The sequence below is a fragment of the Canis lupus genome, chromosome 8 (genome assembly GCF_003254725.2).
Source record: "Canis lupus dingo isolate Sandy chromosome 8, ASM325472v2, whole genome shotgun sequence".
In the NCBI taxonomy this organism is placed as follows: domain Eukaryota; kingdom Metazoa; phylum Chordata; class Mammalia; order Carnivora; family Canidae; genus Canis; species Canis lupus.
The window spans coordinates 39,025,913-39,053,301 of NC_064250.1; the positions used below are offsets into that span (position 1 = coordinate 39,025,913).

General features: G+C 38.1%; 1 protein-coding gene across 5 annotated transcripts; it reads left to right on the top strand.

The window, feature by feature from the left end:
• Positions 1 to 124: 124 nt before the first annotated feature.
• On the top strand, positions 125 to 27,389 carry ZBTB1 (zinc finger and BTB domain containing 1). Of its 5 annotated transcripts, none has more exons than XM_035720208.2 (3): positions 125 to 265; positions 13,732 to 13,872; positions 16,591 to 27,389. In XM_035720208.2, the coding sequence occupies exon 3, from the start codon at positions 16,609 to 16,611 to the stop codon at positions 18,745 to 18,747; it is 2,139 nt and encodes a 712-aa protein (XP_035576101.1). In that variant the 5' UTR covers positions 125 to 265; positions 13,732 to 13,872; positions 16,591 to 16,608; the 3' UTR covers positions 18,748 to 27,389. The 5 variants fall into 5 exon arrangements, with proteins under 5 accessions (XP_035576101.1, XP_025299363.1, XP_025299360.1 ...); XM_025443578.3 differs by lacking the exon at positions 13,732 to 13,872 and having other exon boundaries at positions 16,591 to 18,503; positions 25,526 to 27,389; XM_049113243.1 differs by lacking the exons at positions 125 to 265; positions 13,732 to 13,872 and adding an exon at positions 679 to 1,154 and having other exon boundaries at positions 16,591 to 18,503; positions 25,526 to 27,389.

Genomic DNA, 27,389 nt, shown 5'->3' on the forward strand with positions numbered 1-27,389 from the left:
GCAGCGAACTGGTGGGCAGACCCGGAGTCGCCGCGTAAGCGGGGCCGGCTCAGTGCGGTGCGGCAGGCGCGGCTGTGCGGCAGCGGAAGTCCTTTGTTGCAGCACAGTCCCTGGCAGAGCCAGAGCCTCTCCGCGCAGCCCAGCCCGAGCGCCGCGCGCCGCCGCCACTGCAGCTCGCGGCCCCTTCGCCTCCGCCCGCCTTTCCCGTGGCCGGTTTGCCTTAAACTCCCTAAAACCTCCGCAGCCCCGGTTCCTGCCGCGGCCGGTGAGTATCTGCCAGTTGTGGGGCTATTTGCGCAACTTTGGCCCGGGCGGCAGGACGCGGGCCGCGGGCCTGGCGGAGTGCGGGGCCGGAGCGGCGCCGACCCGTGCGGGGATCCGGAGCGCGGAGGACGCGCCGCGAGGACCCGGCGGCGGGCGGCTGCCGGGCCGCCTGCTCGATCCCGCCGTTCGCCGGCGCGCCGGGTCCGGGACGTGCGGCCTCCCTAGGTCCGAAGCGAAGCCCCGGCGGAGACCAGTTCCCAAATTAGTTACCTTCTTTTCCTTTTCTTTCTCTGCCTTTATTTTTTTTTGGGGGGGGGAGGGGAGGTGTAGACGGGAGGCGGGAGGACCGGGTTGATTGACGTGCCGGAGCCCGCTTCGCTCAACTTACAGCTGCGGCTCCTCGGCGGGTGGGAGGGGAAGTGTCCCGGAGCCCGAGGCCGCAGACTTGGGCGCGCTCCGAGGGAGGAGGCGTAAGAGCCGTGCAAATTCTTGCCACGCTCTTTTCCACCCCGTCTTGTCGGCACACACGCTTTTTGTTCAGTGAAAAGTAGTGAGTCTGGGGTTTGGGAATTTTCAGTGGAAAAGATGTGCTTCGTGGGAAGAAAGTGCTTTCGATTCCGGTGGTGGGCGCTTGCTGGAAGTTCTGTTAGTGTTGGGTAAATGTGTTGTAGATCGGGAGTCGTTACCACTAAAACACGTAGGCTTGGGTCTGAGCTGAGCCAGCCTCCCAAGCCTCCCTTTTTACCTAAGCGGCGCGTCTGTAGGATCTGAAAGGCTGACATGACCTTTTCCAAATTGGGAGCGTTGGGGAGATGTCGATGAAAATCTTTGATGCTTTCTGGGGACAGTAGGGTATCCGTATGATCCTACACCAATCGAGCTTCAACGTGGTAGGTACGCGCGGATTCTCCACTGGCCTAACTGTATTTCCATAGCGTATGTCTCACGGTCTCACAGCAGAACTATTACAGGAAAAATTTTCTCGAACCCAAGGAATAGTTCCAGCCTTTTTGAGGCGTCTTAGAACCAGTTTCTTGAATTCAAGGCACTTTGGAGCAGAATTGGTGAAGGATGCAGTTCTCATGTTAACTTCAAAACAATCGCTACCTTCTCCTCTGAAACCAAGATATTCGATTCAATGAAATTTTGTCAGTGCGAATGAATACGATGGGGAAATTGGGACACAAAAAGATGAAGCTTGAATGATGGCTAGCCATCACAACCTCAAAACTTTCTTTTTGATTCACTCGGCTGGCTATGTGATTGCAGTCTCAATAAGTGAATGGGTTTGGGTGCTAGATGGGGGCTTCCTCATTTTCTTTTTTTTAAAGATTTTATTTATTCACGAGAGACAGAGAGAGAGAGAGAGAGAGAGGCAGAGACACAAAGCAGAGGGAGAAGCAGGCTCCATGCAGGGAGCCCAATGCGGGACTCGATCCTCACTCTCCAGGATCACGCCCTGGGCCGAAGGTGGCGCTAAAACGCTAAACCGCTGAGCCACCCGGGCTGCCCCAGGGGGCTTCCTCATCTTAAAAAGAATTGAAACATAGGGGTCATGAAACTATTTTCAAAGATCAATACAGTCTACAGTAGAGCCTTTAATTAACATCTTACATTCATTTTAAGAGATTTCTCCATTACGACCAAATTTTCATGGTGTAGAATAACTCAGGTTGTTTGTCCTTTCCTAAACCCCTTTCTATTCTTCCCCCTCCAATGTGATGGCCTACTTGGGGGAATAAGTGAGGGAGCCCTGGTACATCATTGTCAGAGAAAAAAGAAACCATATTTAACCAGGACCTTAGCAGGGCATGAGCACAGTCTCAGCCACTTGCTCTGGACCTTGTGTTTTGATTTCACATTGACAGTGCTAAATTCTTGTAGTTTCCTTATTCTCATCTTTTGCAGGGCTCTGGAGAAGATAAGTTCATGGAGCTTTTTAAGAGTGTGTCCATTTTTCTTGCAGCACCATTTCCTATCCTAATGTGCAAGAGTAGAGAAGTGCCTGCTTTCAGGCCTTTCTTCCTCCAGCCAGGAAAGTGCTAAGCCTTTGCTATTAACCTTCTGGCCCAAAGGGGAGGAAACCATTTGGGATACAAAGGCAAAAAAGTTTCCATAGCTTTTTATTTTTACATTGTAATCTGTTGTCTTCCAAGAAAATGGAGTTGTATTTGAAAAACATCTGTTTGAGAGGTCACTTGGGTCTCTCTGTAAGTTGTTTTCTCCTGATATTTTTTCTTGTGCAAATATATTTTACCCTGAAATATTGACATTGTTATATGCTTTTATGTGAACCAAATTAAAAGTGGTTCATGTCTATTCTGTTTTTTTCTCAAAATAGAAATACTTATAAAATCTATGCTCTTGGTAAGAATTCAGCCTATACTAGAATACATAAAATACAAAAATGAATGTCATTGATTCCCACTACCCAGAGGTAACTGTTAACAGTCAATTCCTTGTTTAAAACAAGAAGAGGCAACATTTGATTCTAACTGTGCTGTTGTATATGCTTCACTCTAAGGATGGCCTATGATGATTCATGGCCTTATGTTCTCTATTCCCTACTCAGGTTGGTGAGAATTGACTAGGGGGAGAAAAAGGGAATGTTTTGCATTGGACTGGTTTAAAATTCTATGATCGAGTAACAGATGTGAGCGTTTAAATATAACAGAGCTGCTATTTTAGGTTTGTCCTTATGAAGTACTTACAGTACCTTGGTGGGCTAGTTCTCATACTTTTTCATGCTAATGTTGAGGTCCAACCTCTGACGGATTGATTTGTACTGGTCAAACTTGTTTTTAAAAAAAAAAAAACACCAAAGCTTCACATTTGTAGAGAGTTTCATAATTTCATAGTTGGGAAGGAGTAGCTATACTTGACATGAAGACCACTGCCTAGATATCCCTGTGCTGATATGGCATGAATGGTTCCCCTTGATTAGTATCTAGAGGTATAGCATGCAAAACATCAAGGAAAGAGAATTAGAATGAAGAAAGGAATTAATGACTCTGCAGTTTTTAGATGTGGCATGGAAGGAGATGGCACATACTTTAGATTTCTAACTATACTTACATAGGGGCTTGTATGGTAACTACAGAAGATTTTAGTCAAAGTACAGAATCACTTATATTCAAGAAGGATGAGTGTAAAGTAGTTGATGATCTGAAAACAAAGCCCCAAAATAGTACATCGAAGTTTAATCACAACATTGATTATTTGAGAGTATTGGGGACATGGATTTTTTTTTAATACTACTCTGCTTTGAATTTAAAATCATTTTCCAGGCAGCCGTGGTGGCTCAGCAGTTTAGAGCCCCCTTCAGCCCAGGGACTGAACCTGGAGACCTGGGATCAAGTCCCACATCGGGCTTCCTGCGTGGAGCCTGCTTCTCCCTCTGCCTGTGTCTCTGCCTCTCTCTCGGTCTCTCATGAATAAATAAATAAAACCTTTAAAAAATAAAATAAAATCATTTCCCAAATAATACTGGAAAATTAAAGAATTAAATCACCAACCAGATTTTCCATTTGTTATCTATGTGAGATACACATAATCCTTTTTCAAGATAACTAAAGAGCTTCATCCCCACTTTACATCTTTTAATATTAGGGAAGGGTTTGCTCTGAGGGCCGTGGGAGTCAGCAGATGGAAGGAGGGGATGGGGAAGGGGCAGGGCATTCTGCCTGCAATATGGGGGCTGTATGAGAGTGGGTGACTGGGAGGCTCAGGACGTTCCAAAGCAGCACTTCAGTTAATAGTCATTGCCAGGAAGAGTGTTGTCTGGTTTATAAAAGCTGAAACTTAGGGTGCTGAATCAAGACTCCAGAATTCGAGTCCCATCTTCTACTTAGAAAATGAGCACTTTGGTATCAACCACTAAACTTGTATTAACAAAATGAGGATTATGAAAATACCTATCTGAGGGTTATTTTGAGAAGAGTTGTTTGATGTATGGGAAATTGCTTTGTAAATTTTTGAGGACTATGTAAGAGTTGCCATGATTGAAGTAATACAAAAAATTGGGTGCCTGGCCAGGCTCATTTAGTGAAACGTGTCTCCTGATCTCAGTTCACAACTTCAAGTCCCATAGTGGGTCTAGAGATTACTTGAAAGAAAGAAATTGGCACAGCGGTTTAGCGCTGCCTGCAGCCCAGGGTGTGATCCTGGAGACCCTGAATCGAGTCCCACGTCAGGCTCTCTGCATGGACCCCGCTTCTCCCTCTGCCTGTGTCTCTGCCTCTCTCTCTTTGTGTGTCTCTATGAATACATAAATAAAATCTTTAAAATAAAAAAAAATTGATAAGCAAAATAAAACACCTACTTCAACATTTATTCATTCAAAACTAATCAAATACCAGGCAATTGTTAAAAGGCTCAGAGGATACAGTGAAGACGACTAAGACAATGCCTTGATCTCAAGGAGCTTATAGCAAAGCAAGGGAGGCACATAATTAAAATCCCTGCCAAGAGTGTGTTGATAGACACAACATCCATTTTGGATGATACATTTTTTGTCACTGTATAGTTAGGGGCTGTCTTAGAAGCACAGGGGAGGGGCATTTTCATTACCCTGAGATCAGGGGAAGAAAAAAAAAACACTCCCCAAAGAGTGAGCTGGACATCGAAAAGTTTCTGAGTAAAGGGAACAGCATATATGAAAGCTTGAAAGCTTTTGCTGTGTAGGTCCCTCGGGATGAAGGGAAATCTTAAATAGATTTGAGACTTAAAAATGGAGTTAAGCTTCTTAGAATGAACACACTTTTTATGATACTCTTTTTATTGGTTTCATTTTCTTTTAATTAAGAGAGTGAAAATTTCAGGGTTTTGGTTGGAATTAAACAAGAAAAGGGTGGCTATAACTGGAAAGATTGGAGACAGTACAATTTAAAAAGCTATGTGCATCTCCTGAGGGAAAGAGCCTGGGTAGCACTTCCTAGTGTCCTGGAGCTGCCTCACCAGCTGCTCATTCAGGAACAGTTACTGCATACTTAGTGTGTTGCACAGAAACAAGCTAACAGCCTTGCCTTCAGGTTGTACATAATCTAGTGGGGAGACCTAGGGACAGATACAAACTGTGGTATCCAATTCTTACTAGCATTTGCTCCTTGACAGCCATTGCCCATGATAACTCTAAACAGTAGGATTATCATCCCCATTCTCAGATGAGAGAATTAAGGTACAAATTGTTTATGCAACCTGCTCGAGGTCATACACTTAATAAGTGGCAAAGTCAGAATTTGAACCCAGGCAATCTGGTTAGTCTACGCTTTAACACCTACTTTATGTTGCTGTTCTGATGATTAAAATATAGTGTAGTAAGTGTAAAATAAGGAGGATACAGAGTAATATCAAAACCTAAAATAGGGGGCACCTAGCTGGCTCAGTAGAGCATACGACTTTTAATCTCAGGGTCATGAGTTCAAACCCCACATTGGGCATGGAGCCTACTTAAAAAAATAATAATAAAACATTTGGGACGCCTGGGTGGCTCAGCAGCTGAGCATCTGCCTTTGGCTCAGGGTGTAATCCTGGGGTCCCAGGATCCAGGCCTGCATTGGACTCCTTGCAGGGAGACCGCTTCTTCCTCTGCTTCTCCCTCTACCTGTGTCTCTGCCTCTCTTGCTGTGTCTCTCTTGAATAAATAAAAATCTTCAAAAAAACAAAACAAAACAAAAAAAACCTAAAATAGTGGGAAAGGGAGGTATTACAGAAAGTTTTCTGGAGGAGGTGATAAACTGATTCTCAGATATGTGGGAGGTTCAGGCAGAAGAACCAATTGGCATGAATAAAAATGGAGATAAATACATTAAGTAAATAAGGTGGGCTTGGGAGGGGAACAGGGAGAGCAAGCCATTTTATGCTGCTTGAACATGAAGTAGCCAAACATAAGACCAGCTGGGTGGGCACTGTTGGCTTTGTATGTTTTGCTAAGTTTTTACTTTAGCCTGAGGATATGTGAAGGGAACCATAGAAGGGTTTAAGCAGAATGAAATGGTCTGATTTTTGTTCTTTATGAATTGTTTGAAGTGAAGGATGGATTTGAGGAACCAGTTAAGGAGCCTTTTGCAATAACTCAGCAATGATGATAGGATCCTCAGGAGGGCAGGGAAAGTAGGGATGGAATAGAGGGGCAGATGTGAGAAATACTAGAAAATTGGTAAGACTTAATAGTTAACTATTAAGTCTGGGAGAAGTCCAGGTGACTCCCAAGTACCCTCAGTGATTGGTGCATGGCAGTGCTAGCTGAGACAGAATACAGGGAGAGAAGCAGATTTAGGTGGGTCCTAAAGTCACAGAGGCACTCTGGAATAGATATAAGTTCCACAAAATGAACCCTAAGAATACCAATACCAATGCCACGTGCAAAAAGTCACTTCCTGATAAAGTTGCTGTTTGCAGAGAGAAGCCTGCTGTTCAGACAGTGCCCTCTAGTGGTCAGAAGATGCCATGTTGCCTCTTTAGATGAACAGATCAAAATGTAGAGACTGCCTAGATTACTTTTCCTCTTCTCTCTTTTTCTTTAAGATTCATTTATTTAAGAGGTACCTGGATGGCTCAGTCAGTTAATCGTCTGCCTTCAGCCTAGGTCATGATCTCGGGGTCCTGGGATAAAACCCTGGGTCAGGGCAGCCAGGGTTGCTCAGCGATTTAGGGCCGCCTTCAGCCCGGGGCGTGATCCTGGAGACCCAGGATCGAGTCCCACGTCTGGCTCCCTGCATGGAGCCTGCTTCTCCCTCTGACTGTGTCTCTGCCTCTCTCTCTGGCTCTCATGAATAAGTAAATAAAATCTTAAAAAATAATTAAAAAAAAAAAAAAAAAAACCTAGGTTAGGCTCCCTGCTCAACAAGGAGTCTGATTCTCTCTCCTGCCTCTCCTGCTTGTGTTCTCCCTCTCAAATAAATAAATAAAATCTTAAAAAAAAAAAAAAAAAGAGGGATGCCTGGGTGGCTCAGTAGTTAAGCATCTGCCTTCCAGCTCAGAGCGTGATCCTGGAGACCTGGATCGAGTCCCACATCGGGCTCTGTGCATGGAGCCTGCTTCTCCCTCTTCCTATGTCTCTGCCTCTATCTCTCATGAATAAATAAATGAAATCTTTGGGGGAAAAAAAAGATTTATTTATTTGAGAGAGAGAGAGCGCAGGAGCACAAGTGGAGGAGGGGCAGAGGGAGAGAATCCTGAAGCCGACTCTGCTGCTGAGTGCAGAGTCTGGCACGGGGCTCCATCCCAGGACCCTGTGATCATCACCTGAGTGAAACCAAGGGTCCAGTGCTTAACCACCTGAGCTACCCAGGTTCCCCTCTCTGCCTTTTGGAGAGAGAGAAATGTTCCAGAAGCTATTATGTTCACTTTGCTTTCTCTGTGGATAAGTTTACCTTTAGTAACACTTCACTTATTCAGAAGTTACTTGGTTGGCAACGTCAATTAACTAGTGCCCTGACCAGAAACAAGAGTAAAGCAGAATTGTTGCCTATCAGCAATTAAAATAGATGAAACAAAGTGCAGGAATTAAAATCTGATCTTACAGATTACTTCCCTACGTCCTCTTTGAAAATTAAATTATGTAAACTCAGCTTCACTGAGTTTTGTCTAATTTTATAACTCATAACAGACTGAAATGGTGGGCAGCAGGAGATCAGCACCCCTTTTAGAAATGACAGCTGTTGGCTTAACAAGCTAGGACACAGAAAATTACTAATCAGCCAACAAACCACGATCTCCCAAAGCACCACAATCTCAGGCCATTTTGTGTAGGTGCAAACAACCCTTGCCAATCTGAACAGGTTCTGTATTTCAGCAAAACACGGTTGATGCAGAGGAGAAAGACAGGCAGTTGTTTCTGTACTTGGGGGCTGCAGGATAGTAGGAAGAGCCCTAGACCAGGATTGAGGAGCCAAGGGCCTTTGCTGTCAGCCACTAAAACTGGAAGTGACTTTGAGCATGTCTCTGAATCTCATAGGACCTCAGTTTGTTGTCTCACCTATAAAGCATCAGGTTGAACTTGACCACTTTGTAAGATGCTATAAACTATGATCATGATATTAATACTTAAGGAAAATTGTATTATGCTTGACAGAAAAGGCAAGAAGAAATTGTCTCTAAATTACATAAGAACCCTGTGAGGGGTATAATTCTCCATGTTTTACAGATGAGAAAAGTGGGTTTAGAGAGGTAAAGATGTTTAATCATAGCTGAATAGGGTTAGCTATGGTTAGTAGGGCTGGTATCCAAATCTATTGGTGCCTGCTTCCAGGGCTTTTTTTAAGACTTTGATTTAGCAAGCATCAAGTGCCAGCTATGTGGGCAGTGAGTGCTAGGCACTTGGGGGCACAAAGGCCTTTTAAGCCTCATCTTTACCCTTTGGAGGTCAGTGAGGTAGGCATTGCTGTATGGTACCTCTGTTGGTGCAAAAGATAAAAGTCATGCTGTAGCACTGTTAGGACTAATGTAAAGCTACATTAAGCATTTTAAAAGATTTTAGAGTGTGAGCATAGAAGTGACTCACCATTTATAGCATTGTTTCTATGGGAATATGTGTTTCAAGTTCCAAATAACTAACTTAAAAATAAAGTTTTGGAACAGAACCCAATTATAATTTCAGAACTTCCTGTGCTAAGTACTGAATTTACAGTCTAATAGCCAGCCAGAATATCTGTTCAAAAAAATGACTAAGATTTTCTAACCTTGATTGTGTCTGTCATTTAAGTGCCTTGAAGTAAAACCTTTTATCTTTAGGAGCATCTACAAAACTGATTCTTCCTGGAACTTTCAAGGAGAAAACCTAAGGAACTCAATTAATTAAGCTTAGGCATTGGCACATATGCTCTGGAAAATGATATTCTAGGAAAGAATTTCACCAGAGTGACCTTATTTTTATAGGTGACAAAATCTCTAAGGCCATGATCTTAGGCTCAAGAGTCATATTGCTTGTGTTCTAATCCCACCAAGTCCTCTGTGGCCCTACAGAAGTTACGTAACATTGAATACCAATACACATTTTATATACACACACACATACACACACGTATATAAATATATGTATGTATATGCACGCGCGCGCACACACACACACACCTGCTTAGACTAGAGCCTGACCGTGGATAGTAAGACTTAACAAGTGTTGGCTATTCCCATTATCATATTACAATTGTCATTTGCCCTACCTTTATAGCCTCCATCTACCAGTCCAGTAAGGCATATCTGCTTTCCCTCCCATTACATTTTCATGCTTTTGTTTATGCTGCTGTGTACCCCTCTCTAATTCTTTACCTACACACTTACACAGATACCTGAAATGCCTTTCCCCTGCTGTTTTTCTCTATCCTACTCATTCACCAAGGCTTTACCCAAATCCTACATCCTTCCTAAAGCCTACTCTTCTAGTGGTAGGCTTCCCCCACCCCCCCCAACTCATGCTGAACTTTATTCAGTATAATTTAGTACTTAATTATTCTCAAATTGTTTCTTGGTTTAAAATTTAATCCCTCATATGTAATTAGCTCCATGTTTACCATCCTTCTCTACCCTCTACTTCAATACTTCATGCAGTATTGGAATATTGTAGATGTTCAACACATGCTGATACTCTGATTTATTAACATTAGAGAATCCTTTCATTTCACTTCAGGCTTTTTAAAAGGATAGTCTATAACCCTCAAATTAAATCTATATCTATATATCTCCAATCATAGAAGACACAGAAATAGGTATGAAAAAATGAATATAGATACATAAATGACCTCTGAGATCCAGAGTTAATTGTTAGTAGTTCAGGGATTGGGGAGCTAAATTGAAAGTCTAATAGGAGGTTCTGCTGCAGATTCACTGAGGCTATGCAAATTATCCCCAGGGGAGCCTCCTTGGTCTAGGGCACACATTAAAAAGAGATTTGCTTTACAGAAGGAGTCACTCCAAAATTACTGTAAGTTACTTACTACTTCATTCAGTTTATATGCTTATTTATAGACCCTTCAATTATCATTTGAGGCAGACGCAAAAGAAACTTTGAGCAAAATTGTTTGTTCCAATTTAAGATATTTAGTGATGAAGGAAAAGTATTTCTGATACCTTACTATTGTCAGTGAGAAATTTACCGAAATAGCTTACATGGTATAATTTAGGGAACATGTCTGTTGAGTAAGACTAGATGCACCTATACAGATAAAGCAACATTACAGTTAGATTTCATTCTTTTTTAAGATTTTATTTATTTATTCATAAGAGACAGAGAGAGGCAGAGACACAGGCAGAGGGAGAAGAAGCAGGCTCCCAGTAGGGAGCCCAATGTGGGACTCAATCCCAGGACCCCAGGATCACAACCTGAGCTGAAGGCAGATGCTCAACCACTGAGCCACCCAGGTACCCCTACAGATCGATTTCAGATGTGAGTAGTCACTTCTGCAAGAGCAGCCAGCCAAAACTACCCTGTATTAAGGACTCATGCCCAGTCCTTGCTGAGCGTTCCTTGGAGAAGGGCACATTACATAGTACCAAGTGGTTGGTACACACCTTCGTGGTCAGAAGTCCTCATCCTGTAGTCCTAATACCCATTTCACCACAGCTAACTATCCCCTTGATACACTGTTTAACAGTCTTAGATCTTTACCCTTCCATGAAATAAGAACCAGCTTAGATCTAAACTCTAAAAATCCGTAGGTATCTAAATTAATATTCTTAATGTGCTTGGCAGCTGGTTTTGAATGAGATGAAACTTTCAAACTAAAAGTTAAAAAGTTCATTGCAAAATATTTTGCATCACCTAATTCCTCTCTCTTCCGGGAGAACTGCATGCATACAGACTTTAGTACTCTTAGCTTCGGATCACATTTGAAGTCCTGCTCTCAGCTGCAGCCCTTGACCTCTAGCTGTAATAAACTTGTTCCACCAGTGATACAGCTAGTAACACAAAGCAATCACAGATTTCAGTTATAAAGACAAGAATAACTAAACTCTCTTGCACTGTTGGTGGGAATGCAAACTGGTGCAGCCACTGTTGGAAACAGTATGGAGTTTCCTCAAAAAGTTAAAAACAGAACTGTCCTACAATCCAGCAACTGCACTTTTGGGTATTTACTCAAAGAATACAAAATACTAATTCAGAGGGATACATGCACCCCTATGATTATAGCAGCATTGCTTATGATAGCCAAGATATGGAAGCAGCTCAAGTATCCACCTATTGATAAATGGATAAAGAAGATGTGGTATTTATGCACAATGGAATATTGTTCAGCCATGATAAAGAATGAAATGTTGCCATTTGCAACAACATGGATAAGAGAGAGTATAATGCTAAGCAAAGTAAATCAGAGAAAGACAAATACCATCTGATTCTATTCATATGTGGAATTAAAAAAAAAAATGAGCACAGGGAAACAGGCAAATCAAGAAACAGACTCTTAGCCTGTAGTAGGGAGGTAGTTTAGGGGATAGGTGAAATAGGTAATGGAGATTAAGGAGGGCACTTGTGATGAGCACCCAGTGTTGTATGCAAGCGTTGAATCACTAAATTGCACACCTGAAACTAGTATAACACTGTATATTAACTTTATTGGGATTAAAATAAAAACTTAAAAAATAAAAACAGCTAAAATATATAATATAAACCCTTTTATTTAAAACGTTTGCAAGGTTTAATATAAAGTTAAGTATTTTTGGTAGAATTATTAAGATTATCAAAAAATTGAGAGAACTTTGGAATTTGAAATTGTTTTTAATAAGTGAGTGAATTTTTAAATTTTTTAATGCAAAAATTATCCTTAAGAGATAACAAGTTAAAAGTCTCATAGGAATTTAGATCCCTCACCCCCGATTCCATGCCCTACTTTTCTTTTTTTTTTTTTTTTTTCTATTTTTTGGGGCTTTATTTATTTTGTGTTATTAGACCTTCTCTGAGCTTTTTTTTAGTGTGGTGTAACAAGAACAAAGTTGTTGATACTAGGGACACCTGGGTGGCTTAGGGGTTGAGCGTCTGCCTTTGGCTCAGGGCGCAATCCCACATCCCGAGATTGAGTCCTGCATCAGTTCCCTGCATGGAGTCTGCTCCCTCTGTCTATATCTCTGCCTCTCTCTGTGTGTCTTTCATGAATAAATAAAATCTTAAAAAAAAAAAAAGTTACTCTACCTTAAAAAGTTTTACTGGAACGTGGACATTAGCATGTTCCAGTAATGACACTGATGAAATTACAATTGTATGTCAGCCCAGAAGCTGTAGTGGTAGCATGAATTTTGTTCAGCCTCAAGCTCTGAGGGGAAGGTAGGGATATAGAGAGACATCTGAAGACAGTGGGATTTGTACCCATGCCTTTCTGACCCAGAGCCCTTTGTTCTCTCCACCGGAGCATGATGCCTTCTTCCATAGAGTAGGTACTTTACCGAATACATATTGAAGTCACTAATCTAAAGTCAAGTTTCTCCTCAGTGATGTGTCCTCAAGATGACAAAATACCTGTGCTATTGCCAATTCTCAGTACTTTAGCGTCTGACGCCCCGGAGCACTCAATGCATATTTGTTGCATTAAAAAATGTGCATTAAAATGCTGTTGCTCCTCTTGTTTTCATGTTTTATGTTAACATAGAATGTATTTCTACTTTTTCTTTTTACTTTTACTTACTTTTATATTTTTTAAATTTAAATTCAATTTGCCGGAGCACCTGGATGGTTCAGTGGTTGAGCGTCGCCTTTAGCTCAGGCCGTGATCCTGGAGTCCCGAGATCGAGTTCCACGTCGGGCTCCCTGCATGGAGCCTGGGTTCTCCCTCTGCCTGTGTCTCTGCCTCTCTCTCATGAATAAATAAAAATCTTAAAAAAAATAAATTCTATTTGCCAACATAGAGTGTAACACCCAGTGTTCATCCCATCAAGTGTCCTCCTCATTGTATTTTTACTAACTTGTGGCTGTAGCTGTAGAGGTGCCTGTCATTTTGGTGGTGTATATAGTTGCACCTGTTTTTTTGGTTGCTGGCCATAAAACTGCTTTCCATTTAGATTAGAAGAGTTCTTGTTATTATCTTAAGCATAGGAGATTTAAAGTCTTGGGATGCATGGGTGGCTCAACAGTTGAGCGTCTGCCTTTGGCTCAGGGCCTGATCTTGGAGTTCTGGGATTGAGTCCCACATTGGGCTCCCTGTATGGAGCCTGCTTCTCCCTCTGCCTGTATCTGCCTCTCTCTCTGTGTCCCCCTCATGAAAAAATAAAAATCTTTTAAAAAATAAAAAATAAATAAAACCTGAAAGTCTTTACAGATTTAACTGCTGGCATTCCTACTACTGGACTCTGTTTGGAAGGAAATTTTAAGGTTATCTAGTCAAACTTAGCTCCTGATGCTTAAATAAGCATAATCACCAAAACTGCCAAGTTTTACTTCCATTAATTTTCACATGTCAATAATTGTGTACATTTTATACATTGTTTCTATGAATCCTCGTGTTTGAAATGTTATTTGACATTTTATTCTCCTCACTTTGACAGTTCGGGAAACTTGGGAGTCAGTGAAGATAAATGTTACCAAAGGTGGCATGGTCAGATTGGAACTTGAGTCTCTCTGATCCAAAGCCTGTGTTCTCTTCTTTGTATCATACTGTCCTCAATGACATCTCATCCGTCTTCCAGGTTGGGCATCCACTGTCCTTTCAAAAGAGTTTGTTTTATTTTTTAACAATTCTTACTACTAATTTTTTTTGAGATAACATCTATCATTTTGCCTCTATTATCAAGATTCTCTCTGAATCCCATAAATGAATATAGAGCTAGAAATCTCATTCTATTTAAAATGGGTTTGGGGTCCACATTTGTGTGTATGTGTTTTCTTTTTTTTTTCCCTTTTGAGTAAGGTTTTGTTGTTTTGATTCACTTTATATAATTGTAATTGTTACATAATTTCATATCCTTTGTTTATTTACTTGACTTTCCATCCTGGAAACTTGACTCATTTTCTTCTGCAGTCTTCATTCATAAATTTAATTTTTAAAGGCCACAGGACAGTGAATTTTAGGTAGTGGATTTACCTTGGTTTACTTACAACCCCTTTATTACCAGGCATTTCAAATGATAAAGAACATACTGATGAATATCCTTGTCCATATATTGCTTCTTGTATTTAAGTACATACTGAGCATGCTTCCTCATTGCATTGTACAGACATCTGATTTACAGAAGGTTGAATAGGTGGAAAGATTCTACTTATTTGACATGCTTGATCTGGCTTACAAAAAAGGTATAGTGGTTGCAATTTTAAGAAGGCAGAAGGTCTCATTATAAAGCCACTTTCCTTTCACTAGAAGAGGCACATCCCTGGCTATGCAACTGTCATCAGGCAGGATGAACAGGAAGAACAGGAAGGAGGTGGTAGGGTGGGTCTTCAGGTAGTGGAGAAAGGGTATGTGATCCACAGATGATCTGTGACAAACAAGTGGAAATAAGCTGTAGATACCTCTTAATTATCACTGCAGGGATTGAAGGGTTTGGGGACTAAAGATTGAACATTTCTCTGAACAGCTTGTTAAATGTTTTTTTTATGCTTAACTTGTGTAGGAACTTGTTTTTAAGTAGAAGATTCTGAAGTTTTATGTATACAGATTAAAAATTGAGGCTAAAATTGGATCTTTAGTTTTGTTTTTTTTTTTTTTTTTTTTTTTTTTATTTTTTTTTATGTATGATAGTCACAGAGAGAGAGAGAGAGAGAGGCAGAGACACAAGCAGAGGGAGAAACAGGCTCCATGCACCAGGAGCCCGACGTGGGATTCGATCCCGGGTCTCCAGGATCGCGCCCTGGGCCAAAGGCAGGCGCCAAACCGCTGTGCCAGGCAGGGATCCCTTTTTTTTTTTTTTTTTTTTTTAAGATTTTTATGTATTTATTCATGAGAGACATAGAGAGAGGCAGGCTCCATGCTGGAGCCTGATGCGAGACTCGATCCTGGAACCCCGGGACCACACCCTGAGCTGAAGGCAGATGCCCAACTGCTAAGCCACCCAGGCATTCCTTATTTTAGTTTTATAATGTAATGAATAGGGCTTCTAGTACTTTTAATGTTTTCCTCTCCCTCTTTTACCAAAAGTCAACTCGCTACACTAATAAAATTTATAGTGTCTACCGTATGTTAAATGAAGAAAACTAGCAGAAAGGTATATATAGGATGATATCATTTAGGTATTTAAAAAAAAAAACCCTACAGAAAACACAGCAAGAGAAAAAACTGTGTGCATTGGAACATAGTAGCTATTCAATATCTGTTGACTCTGTGTGGAGACATAAAAACAGATGTGAAGATATGCAATCCAGAGTGTTTGGAGAGGTTACCTCTGGGAAGAGGTACGTGACTTAAGGTGTATTTTTATTCTATTTACTTATATATTTGAATTCTTTGCAATGAGCACGTGTTACTTTGTATACTTTTTTAACAATTAAAGAATGAAGAAAAAAAAAAAAAGAATGAAGAAAAATTTACCATTTGATAGACACCTCTGTACCTAATGAATCCACTGCTTTGTTACACCCTAAAGTGCATGCCCAGAGATGTAAGACAGATACTCTGACTCTACAGATTTATTGCTTCTCCAATAATCAAGAGAAAAGCATTGATAAAAAAAAAAAAGAAAGAAAAGCATTGATTAAACCTATTTGCTTGTTGCCATTTCCAGAGACTCTCATGAGCATTTTTAATAGAATGTAGTTATCATTCTATTAAAAGTTATCAATTAGTTATCAATTAGTTATCCATAGTTATCAATACAAGATTTTGTATCACCTATAGCCCCTACACCCACCTCACTGGATTATTTTCTAGTATACTTTAGATACTATCATTTCATCTCTAAATGTCAGTATGTGTATCTAAAAGATAGGGACTCTTTTAACACAACCAAAATACACTCACCACGCTTAAAAAATGAGCAATAGTTCCTTAATATCAATTATGTGAGAAGTTTTTAAAACTGTGCAATTTGGTTAAACTTTCATTTTAAGTTGCTATTTTATTTACTGTCGCTGTTTATATCCTTCAAGTACTCTTAAACTTTTTCCTTTCACATTTAGCATACATTTTCCCCCATAGAGTTGCGATGAAACCAAAATGATGGTTTTTGCTTTGAATACCTTAGCTTGTGTTTCTTAAAATCAAAATGAGAAGCTTGAATAATGGTTGGGTTTTCTCCATCTTCACACCTAGAAAATGATTCAGGTGTATATTATTGAGTTTTGCTACATGAGAATAAAAGGTACTTATACCTTTATTGTACTACCAAAGCCACACAAATCCTAAAGTATAATCAAAATGATTCAAGTGCTTTTCTAAAGATACCTTGTCTGACTTTATATTTCTCTCCACGTAGGTCTCTAATTAATTGAAGATGGCAAAGCCCAGCCACAGCAGCTACGTTCTTCAGCAGCTAAACAACCAAAGGGAGTGGGGTTTCCTCTGTGACTGCTGTATTGCAATCGATGACATTTACTTTCAAGCACACAAAGCAGTTCTGGCTGCCTGTAGCTCCTATTTCAGAATGTTTTTCATGAACCATCAGCACAGTACTGCACAACTGAATCTCAGCAACATGAAAATTAGTGCCGAGTGTTTTGATCTCATTTTGCAATTTATGTATTTAGGAAAAATTATGACTGCGCCCTCCAGTTTTGAGCAGTTTAAAGTGGCAATGAACTACCTGCAGCTGTACAATGTTCCTGACTGCTTAGAAGACATACAGGATGCAGACTGTTCTAGTTCAAAATGTTCGTCTTCTGCTTCTAGCAAACAGAACAGCAAAATGATATTTGGGGTAAGAATGTATGAAGACACAGTGGCTAGAAATGGCAGTGAAGCCAATAGGTGGTGTGCAGAGCCAAGTTCAACAGTAAATACACCACACAATAGAGAGCCTGATGAAGAGTCTTTACAATTAGGCAATTTCCCCGAACCACTATTTGATGTATGTAAAAAAAGTTCTGTGTCCAAATTATCTACTCCAAAAGAACGTGTGTCACGGCGCTTTGGACGGAGTTTTACCTGTGACAGTTGTGGATTTGGCTTTAGCTGTGAAAAATTATTGGATGAGCATGTGCTAACCTGTACTAACAGACATTCATACCAAAACACAAGATCCTACCATAGAATAGTCGATATTAGAGATGGAAAAGATGGAAGTATCAAGGCTGAATTTGGTGAAAAGGAATCTTCCAAAGCATTTTCTACACAGACAGACAAATACAGAGGAGACACGAGCCAGGCTGCTGATGACTCGACTTCAACCACTGGAAGCAGAAAAAGCACCATGGAGTCTGAAGTAGCCAGTGAAGAGAAAAGCAGAGCTGCTGACAGGAAAAGAATCATCATCAAGATGGAGCCAGAAGATATTCCTACAGACGAACTAAAAGACTTTAACATTATTAAAGTTACTGATAAAGACTGTAATGAATCCACGGACAACGATGAATTAGAAGATGAACCTGAAGAGCCATTTTATAGATACTATGTTGAAGAAGATATTGGTATTAAGAAAAGTGGTAGGAAAATGCTAAAACCTCGGATGTCAATAAGTGCTGATGAAAGAGGTGGCTTAGAAAATATGAGGCCCCCTAACAACAGCAGTCCAGTACAAGAGGATACCGAAAATGCATCTTGTGAGCTGTGTGGGCTCACAATAACTGAGGAGGACCTGTCATCTCATTACTTAGCCAAACACATTGAAAATATCTGTGCATGTGGGAAATGTGGACAGATCCTTGTTAAGGGTAGGCAGCTTCAGGAACATGCGCAAAGATGTGGAGAACCCCAAGATCTGACCATGAACGGGTTAGGAAATACGGAGGAGAAGATGGACATGGAAGAGAATCCTGATGAGCAGTCAGAAATAAGAGATATGTTTGTTGAAATGTTGGATGACTTTAGGGACAATCATTTCCAGATAAACAGTATCCAAAAAAAGCAGTTATTTAAACATTCTGCCTGTCCTTTTCGATGTCCTAATTGTGGCCAGCGGTTTGAAACCGAAAATCTAGTGGTTGAACATATGTCTAGCTGTCTGGACCAGGATGTGTTTAAGAGTGCCATCATGGAAGAAAATGAGAGAGATCACAGACGAAAGCATTTTTGTAATCTGTGTGGTAAAGGATTTTATCAGCGGTGTCACTTAAGAGAACACTATACTGTTCATACTAAGGAAAAACAGTTTGTTTGTCAGACATGTGGAAAGCAGTTTTTAAGAGAACGTCAGTTGCGACTGCACAATGATATGCACAAAGGCATGGCCAGGTATGTCTGTTCCATTTGTGATCAAGGAAACTTCAGAAAACATGACCATGTACGGCATATGATTTCTCATTTATCTGCTGGTGAGACTATATGCCAGGTCTGCTTTCAGATATTCCCAAATAATGAACAGTTGGAACAGCACATGGATGTTCATCTGTATACATGTGGAATATGTGGAGCAAAATTTAATTTGAGGAAAGATATGAGATCACATTATAATGCCAAGCATTTGAAAAGAACATAAGTGATTTTCTACTGTGCTAATGTTTAGTTGATAGCAGACAAAACACCAAAGCAAAGGATATGCGCTATTTAGAAATTGATTTTATAAGATGAATTGTTGGGAAAAAATTCCAAGGCCCTTTTACCTTTAATATTTTTGTTTAGGATCTTAAGTATCTACATTTTAGGTGTTATTAAATGTTTATCATTTTTGTTATTTCTTAATAGAATTCTTTGATTTTTAGTTTGTCTTAGCTATGATTAAAATTACTTTTCAATGTAGAGTACAAGTGGTTGTTACCCCTTCAATGACTATTAAACTTTAGTTTTTTTTATCATAAGGTGATGACTTTACTATTTCTATGTGGGTTTTTTTTTAAGGTTATCCTGTGAAATTTTAAATCCAATATCAGTGGCCATTCGTGTTTATTTAACAAACTTTTTAAAAGTAATTAGCTCTTTGAAACTATCTCATTTAGCCTTTTTTTTTTTTTAAGTTGAACAGTGATTTAGCCACTGTTTATTCCCCTTTCTTATCAATGAAATTCATATTCTTAAATTGACATGCTTATTAGGCAGGTTAGGTGCATTGACTCTAAACTTGAAGGTTGACATGGGCTCAAACTTGGCCTAAAAAGATTGATGGACCTAAGGAAATTCCTATAAATGAATATTTCCTATAATTGATAAAATATTATCATTTAATAATCACATTTAAAACTTATATTAAGTGTAAAACCCAATGACCTTACCCCACTTGAGAAATTAGTGGGGACAAGTCATTTTGTTTTGTGATATTAAATTTAACTATGATAGTTAATTAAAAAGACATATCTTGTATTCATTTAAAATAATTTAAAATATTCTGATTTCTAAAGTGTGTTAGTTTATCAATTATTTTTGTTTATAAATAGACTTTAATAGCTCTCTAGGAATATGACATCTAAAGGAAAATGATTTTTCACCTTTAAAATTACATACTTTTGGAACTTACTTTGAGACTTGAGAAAGCTGCCATGTATATTGATAAATCAAATAAAATAAAGAAATCAACTACAAATCTGGTTGTTCTATAAAAGTAGAGTGTGGAAAAAATGTCTTGTGTTTTATACTACCTAAGATTTGGAGGAAATGTGTGTGGCAAATTGCAGTTTATCACCATGCTCTTATTTTTTTCTGTAAAGGACTACAAAATTTGAGGACTATAAAATAATCAGAGCATAGAAGTGGAAATAGTTGAACACTTTTTAGTTAAAGTAGTATTGTTAGTTATTACTGACACGAGGTCTACATGATTCACATGTGAATTAAAACACTGGCAAAACTGACCCCACCAATAAACACATCTATTGAATAGAATACCTTTTAATGTGAATTACTTGCATTGTGATACCCTTCTCATAATGAAAGGGATTTTAAATAACATGTACTTAAAAGTATAATTTTGTAATTATCAACAGTAACTTAACATCGCTCTTTTTGTTTACATCGGATTTTTAAGATATGCAAGTGATATTTTTCTATACAATTTGCATAAGAGAACAAATTTCCAAGAGAATTGAGAGATATTTGACTAACACAGTTCTAGTTGAGAGAAAAGTAAGAGAGCACAGTGTGAGCTCAGAGATTTGTGGGGCTACACTGTGGTATTACATAAGAACAGGAACAGTGCAGGAGGCATGTGGTATGAAAACAAAATAATGGGAAATAGAGATGGGGGAAATACACTAAAAGATAAAGAAGAAGTTAGGTGTTTTTTTAAAAACCACGTAGCAGAAAAAGCAGGAAAAGTGATTCATCTTAGTCTTGGACACAGTAGTTTATCAAGGAATTCAATCTGAAATGAAACTTTAAATGAAATATATATACATTATTGATAGGAACCTGATAAAAGTGTAACAAACCCAGAAACCATCAGAGGCTTGTGTAAAGACAAGATAAACTCACTCCAAATTTCCAAACTATTTATATAGTTTAATGGACAGAATTTTTAGGAGGATCACTTTTTTACTGATCCTCATGAAAATTTATTGCAGTAGCTTCCCACCATTAAAGAACAGGGTTTTCTAAATACTACCATGCTGTAAAAAGGATTACCTCTTCCATTAGGAAAGGGGGGGACTAATTTAGCGTTTTCACATGTACTAACAGCCAACAATTAGCAAGTAAATATATAAACATTGAACATAATCTAACTTTACATAACTGAGATGTTTATGGTTTCACAAAGCCCCACCTTACCATGTTGTCTCCTCCTAGTGTCATATGACACAGGACACCTTGTGTTTTTGTCTTGGAACTAGCTACAGGGCAGCACAGGGTTCTGTTACATGTAATGTACAAGTTTTCCTTATTAAGGCAGAGAGTATATTGAAAGGCTACTTGCCTCTTAAGGGGAATGAAAATGTCTGACGCCTCTCTCTCCAACCCAGTTCCCTCTGACTTCCCTCTGCTGGGGTTACTGCGTCTAGCCCTTGTGGAAGCTGCCTTCTCCTCCTGTCTTTATGTAATTTGGCTCCAAATCCAAAAAACGAAAGAAAAATCTAGACACATATGTGGCATCTTGTGTCTTACAGTCTTGCTTAAAGGGCCTGTTGTTCTCCAGCAAGAAATCCTGGAGAAATGGAGTCAGAGCCTAAAAAGCTTGTCACCAGTTACGGTGAGACTCAGATGTTTATAATTCTTTAGTAAACAGGACTCAAAAATCTCAGATTAATAAAACACAATGAAGCAGTAGTGGAGTAAGACTTAAAAATTTGTCTTAATCTCTCCCATATTTTTAAAGTAAAAATATTCAGAGAAATGACTCTCAGGCATAAAATGATACACGGCTAGTGTTTAATGTATGAAGTTTGAATACAGACAAAACATAGAAGGAAGAATGTAAGTATTCCAGGGGCTAGTCATAAAACTAAAAGAATTAAAAGGACAGACTTCGCTAGGGCAGTCAGAGCATCAGTTAAAAGGAAAAACAATAGACTGACATGAAAAAAATCATTAAGTACTGAAGTTGAGAACAAAAATATGAAAAAGATGTAAAAGCTGAATAAAAAATAAACATTTGGAATTGTCTATGTGAGGGCAGAGATTAAAGTAATTTGATAGGTTAAAGTAATACTGATACTTTGAGACAATTATAGCTATAAAATGCCTAATAAAACAATTGTTGTCAACATGCCAAGGATATGCTTAAATACTTGAGGTGATATGCCAACTTCTATATTCTAAAAAAGTAGGAAGAGAGGCTGGGTGGTGGTTGGCAACCTTCTCCCTGATTAAACAATACTTCTTCCTCTACAACCTTAAAGAACTTCCATATTTAATAGATTTCTGGAAAATCCCCCCCAGGAACCAGTTTAATAGTGAAAATGTCATTGTTACCAAAATGGTAAATTAGTACCAAGCAAAAGAAAGACCTGAATGTGTATGTGTACACATTGTTCAGAATAAATTTGGTGTATTCCTTAATTTTTAATGGGCTTTAGCAGTTAAAATTATTTGTTGTTTGCCATTAATCTACTTAATCAGTTCCTCATCTTTCCTCTCCTGCCCCACCTCCTGTCATTTATCATGCTTTTCGGTGATAAATACTAGTGTCCTATAGGCACCCTAATATTAACAATGCCTAGGATTCCAGGGTGCCAAAAAGCTCTGTGGGGACATATCCTTGGGGAAGGCCCGCCATCTCCTTAATACTTGAGCTGTATCAAACGGGGTGACAGGATGCTTTCCAGTGAACTGAAGCAAGTAGGAGTTCTTTGGGGTGTTAAGAGCCCGAAGCTGCAGCCCAGATTTGGAAGCCCGTGACCCATCCATCCTAGAGCTCTCAATGAGTAATCCAGGTATCCCTTTAGTGTTCTTTATGCTCTGCTAAGTGCTTTGTATATACAATTTTACTTAAACCTCACAGCTCTATGAGGTAAGTATTATCCTAATTTTCCAGATGGGGCACTGAGGGAGTATTTTTCCTAAGATCACACAGAAATTTAACATTAGAGCTGGAATTTGAACCTAGACCTGATTTCTATGTGCCTGTACTTACCCACTAAGCCACATACCTCACCTACCAAGAGGTACAATGAAGGGCCTTTTCAGTCTAGAACACGTGATAAACCTGTTGAAACTCTGTGCTCCATGTTCATCATCTGATCTGCTGTGCCTGGTAAGGTAGTGGGTACCTAATATGAACATGTTGGATAATGTGAAAATGTATCAGTTGGAAACAAAACTTATTATTTGAATGGGTCATTCAGAATGATGTTTTAGAAATACTAAATATTGATGTGTTTTATTTTCCTTTATTTAAACCTTTAGTGGTATTATCAGCCATTTTGGAGGGCCCATTGTTTAAGTACTCAATTAAAAATTAATTTGAATTCAACTTCTCTATTTCTACCTCTGTGACTTTTTTCCCTCCTGTTTTCCCTCTTCCTGACCTTTATATTTTACTCTCCAGCCAGTCACCGTCTTAATGATTGTGAGACTGATAAGTTCAATAATTCAAATCATTTGAAAAGATTCCCAAGAAAAATCAGGACCCCAGAATAACAAATTTCCTCTTTTTTTGTCTTAACAGATGATATGGATAAGAAAATTTTCATTTCTTTGGCTAAAAAACAAAACAAAATCCCTAATTGCCATATTGTGATTGATTTGCTTAAAGTTTATAGACTAATCTAAATTTGTCTAAAAACAAGTTGGTTATTCTAGCTTTATAATTCAATTTACCAAAAATACTTTGTGTTAACTCATAAAGACAGTCTTATAAAAGAAATGAAAGATAATTTCAGGAAACGACAGCTGTTTATACACCCTAACCTAGCAGCAAACTAAAAAAATGAACATTTAATGCTTTAAGTGAAACAATCCCCCTCCCAATCTGACTTCAACTTTATGCATCTATTACCTGATGTCTAAAACCTATGATAGATTTTACTACTATATTAAGTCCACTACTCTAATGGTCTTTCTACCATCTGCCAAATGTTACTCTTTAAGTGAAGAGAAAAATAAGATAGTGAAGACTCCACAGATGTCTATAATCACTTAGGTGGCCTACTTTCATTGCCTTCTGTCAAACTCAAGGACCTATTACTTGGTAATGTATGGGTAGAGTCTCCTACTAAAACCAGATGAAATTTAGCTACTTATAAATTTATCTGCTGGCAAAAGGCAAAGATGCAAGGATTTAAAATGCGAAGATATTTGTGACTGTATTGGTAAATATGAATTTTAACTAAATGACAATAACGTAAACTCAAACTACGTTAATGCTAATTTTGAACCATGCTAATTTTGAACCAATAACTCTTACATGTTTATATTCATATGCTTAATTGACTTTAGCATTAAGAAGCTTCAATCCTATATGTTTCCTCATATTTAGGAGAACCAAATCGTTGAAGGCCATTGGTATGACAGTTGTTCATCCTTCCTACCACAATCCACCACAGATCACTAGGGGGCAGGAAGCCATTATAATTTCTCCATTATTTTATTCATTTACTGACAAAAAAGATGGTGTAAAGGCTGCAAGCCAGTACTTGGCTCTGAGTTGAAAATATCAATATCACTAATCACCATTTCAATAAGGTGGCACAGGAAATTCTAGGGCCAAAGGATGACAAATATGTAAAAGACATTTCCTTTCAGAATTAGGAATATTAACAATTTTATGTGAGAAAATTTGCATAACCCTCTGTACTTATCTATTTGATGAGAAAGGAATACACTCAAGTAGACAGCCTGTGAAGCCCCCAATTAAGCTTTGAAAGTTACTATTTTTTTTTATTGTACTTAAACCAATTGCTTGTGTCAGAATCAGCAGAGCTCATTTTTAGATGACAGAAATATAATTCTGTCCAGATTACAGAAGTCATTTTTTCTTTCAAATGCTTATGCATTCCCTGATGTGAGATAAAATATTTTTAAAAACACTCTCTCTTTAAAAAAAAAAAAATAGGGCAAAGTATTGTATAAAAAATAATTCTACCCAGAATCACTGGGGCAGCTTAGGAGCATTATGAACTTAAGAATTTGCAGGAAAGCTCCTTGGGGTGTGTGTATGTGTGTACTCTATTTTCATTTGCAGAGTGTACAACATTTAATATTTGAAGAAAACAATGTTAGCTTGATGGTTGAAGGCACTCAGTAAAAACATGAACTTTTAAATTTGTTGCACCTACCTTTCAACCAGAGATTTGACATTAACACGTTGGAAGTACATTGTGGGGCATCTGCCTGGTGCAGTTGGTAGAGCATTCGGCACTTGATCTCAGGCTCATGAGTTCCAGCCCCATCTTGGGTGTAGAGGTCATTTAAACAAATTTTTTATTATTTTTTATTTTTTATTTTTTTTAAGATTTTATTCATTTATTCATGAGAGACGGGGCTGGGTAAACGAGTTTTTTAAAAAGTTAAAGTACACTGTAAAATTATTTGAAGGAAGACACTTCTTAACTGCTTCCTTCCTACTTTCCTCTACCTGGCTGACCTATCTTTTCACGTTGCATGTGTCCTACCCATTCTAGCTTGAATCAATAAGAAGGTATCCCTATATTTGAAGAATTAGTACTAAGAACACCTTATATTTGATGGGTACAATGAGTTACATTAAGAAATTAAATAAATTTAAGTCCCAGGAACTATGCTTTTGTTCCCATTTTTTATTGTAGTAATATTGTGCTGGCCTGGTGCCAAGCGCCATGAAATTCTGACCTAAGAATTATGTTGTATCTTATAGAGCCGTCGTCAACTTGTAATATTATTTTTCTTGAGTTTTGTCTTTTTCTGTGTGGCAGTGGTGAAATAGGGCCTTCTAAACCTCTGGAGAAGTGAGATCTGAATTTGGAGAGGACATGGGGAAGAATCAATCTTCAACAGATAATCTTTAAGTCCAGACCCAGGAATATCAGATCTGAAGTGACACCATCTTTTCTGTCTTCCTGACAAACATCAATCCCAAAAGTTCCAGTTTCAAGGATCCAAGAAAACTCAGTAAAGATCACTTTGGAATCACTTTGCTGTGACAAAATTGATTCACGGTGACTCTCCTAGTATTTGTGGAAAATCTGCTAAAGAAAAGTAACTAGACTATTCATATGACATCAGTGGTTAAAGCTACACTAAAATGAAACTTTATATGCTAATTACCTTCCATGGTCCCTTCTAAAATAAAGGGCTTGCTAGGTTCCTATAAATATATTATAAAGAGATAATAACATATCTGTTTAAACACATATAATCCTAAACTTAAAATAATCCGAATCACAGTTTACATATTAAGAAATGTAGTTAGACAATTAAAGTACACCCAAAAATCTGTAGTTTAGAGTATAAATAAAAAGATATGAGTACAGAGAAAAAGAATGTGATACCAATATTTTAACAAGGAAAGATAATCTAGTTATTGCTCATTGTAATGTAACATTTGTCCTTCCTCCTTTTTCACTGTATATACCAGTCAAAAACTTGATTATTAATATTAATGAAGTTCCCTGTTAATCCTTTTAACCTGAAGGAAAAACAAGTGGTTATTAATTACTTCAATAGTCGTAGATTTTCATAAATCACAGACAACAAAAAGAATGCATCTTAACACACATTATTTTCTTCTGAACTTAGTAATAGAATGAGTTTCTGTTAAATATTTATTCTCAGTATTAACGTATAATACCATTATTTCTCAGCTTTCAAATTTCAAGATAAAATTCAACTAAGTATTGAGTGAAACAATGATTGCTGTTTTTTAAAAAAACCTTTCACTAGGAAATGAAATGTTTGGTGAGATTTTTAACTTGGCTCCAAATACTTTGTTTTATATATATATATGCTCATAAACACATTTCTTAACCATATGAATCTTATAGCCATATAATTTCCTTATATACTTGAATACACTTGTAGTTTTACTTTTGGTTAACTCTCTAATTCATTATTACTATTATTATTTTGTTTCTTATGCAATATTATGATGTTATTATATATTTTCAGAAATGCTTATTTTGTTTTTATGCCTGTTTCTTCAAATGTTTTAATGAGTGACACAATGAAATCTAACTTAGACTATAACATAATAGTATATACGAAAGTAAAGTCATTTAAAATCTCTAGCTATAAAGTGGGATGATAACTTGAATATTCATTCTACTAATCAGACTAACAAAAAATTAGATAAAGTTAGTTAGAATGTGATAGTGGGTATAGAAACCTGAAGGGAGAAGAGAAATCCACCAAAGACTTCAAATTCATATGAATTCACCTGCTTCAGGAGAAATAAGGTTAGAAAAGTGTTAAGTTCTAAAAACAAAAACAAAAAAACTATGGTTTATCTCTTGGAAAGCATATAAAACTGCAGACTTCTAACAAGTAGGAAACAAACAAAATAAAAGATTATCAATCTTGCCAGACCAATATAGTAGAGATTCAACAAATAATTTCTGATAGAAGTAGATTCAGAAACAAAATATGGCTTAAATTTTGACTGTACTAAATTACAAATGTAATGAATTACATTATAAGTGATATAAATGCATTCTATAATGTGATTATTTTCTGTGTATCAGTATAAAATGGAGTTACTGAGTTACATGGGAAATTTGTTACATTTTTTCAATCCATTGCTTTGACCTAATAAAATGTCCTCCTCTATGTTCAGAAGTTAAA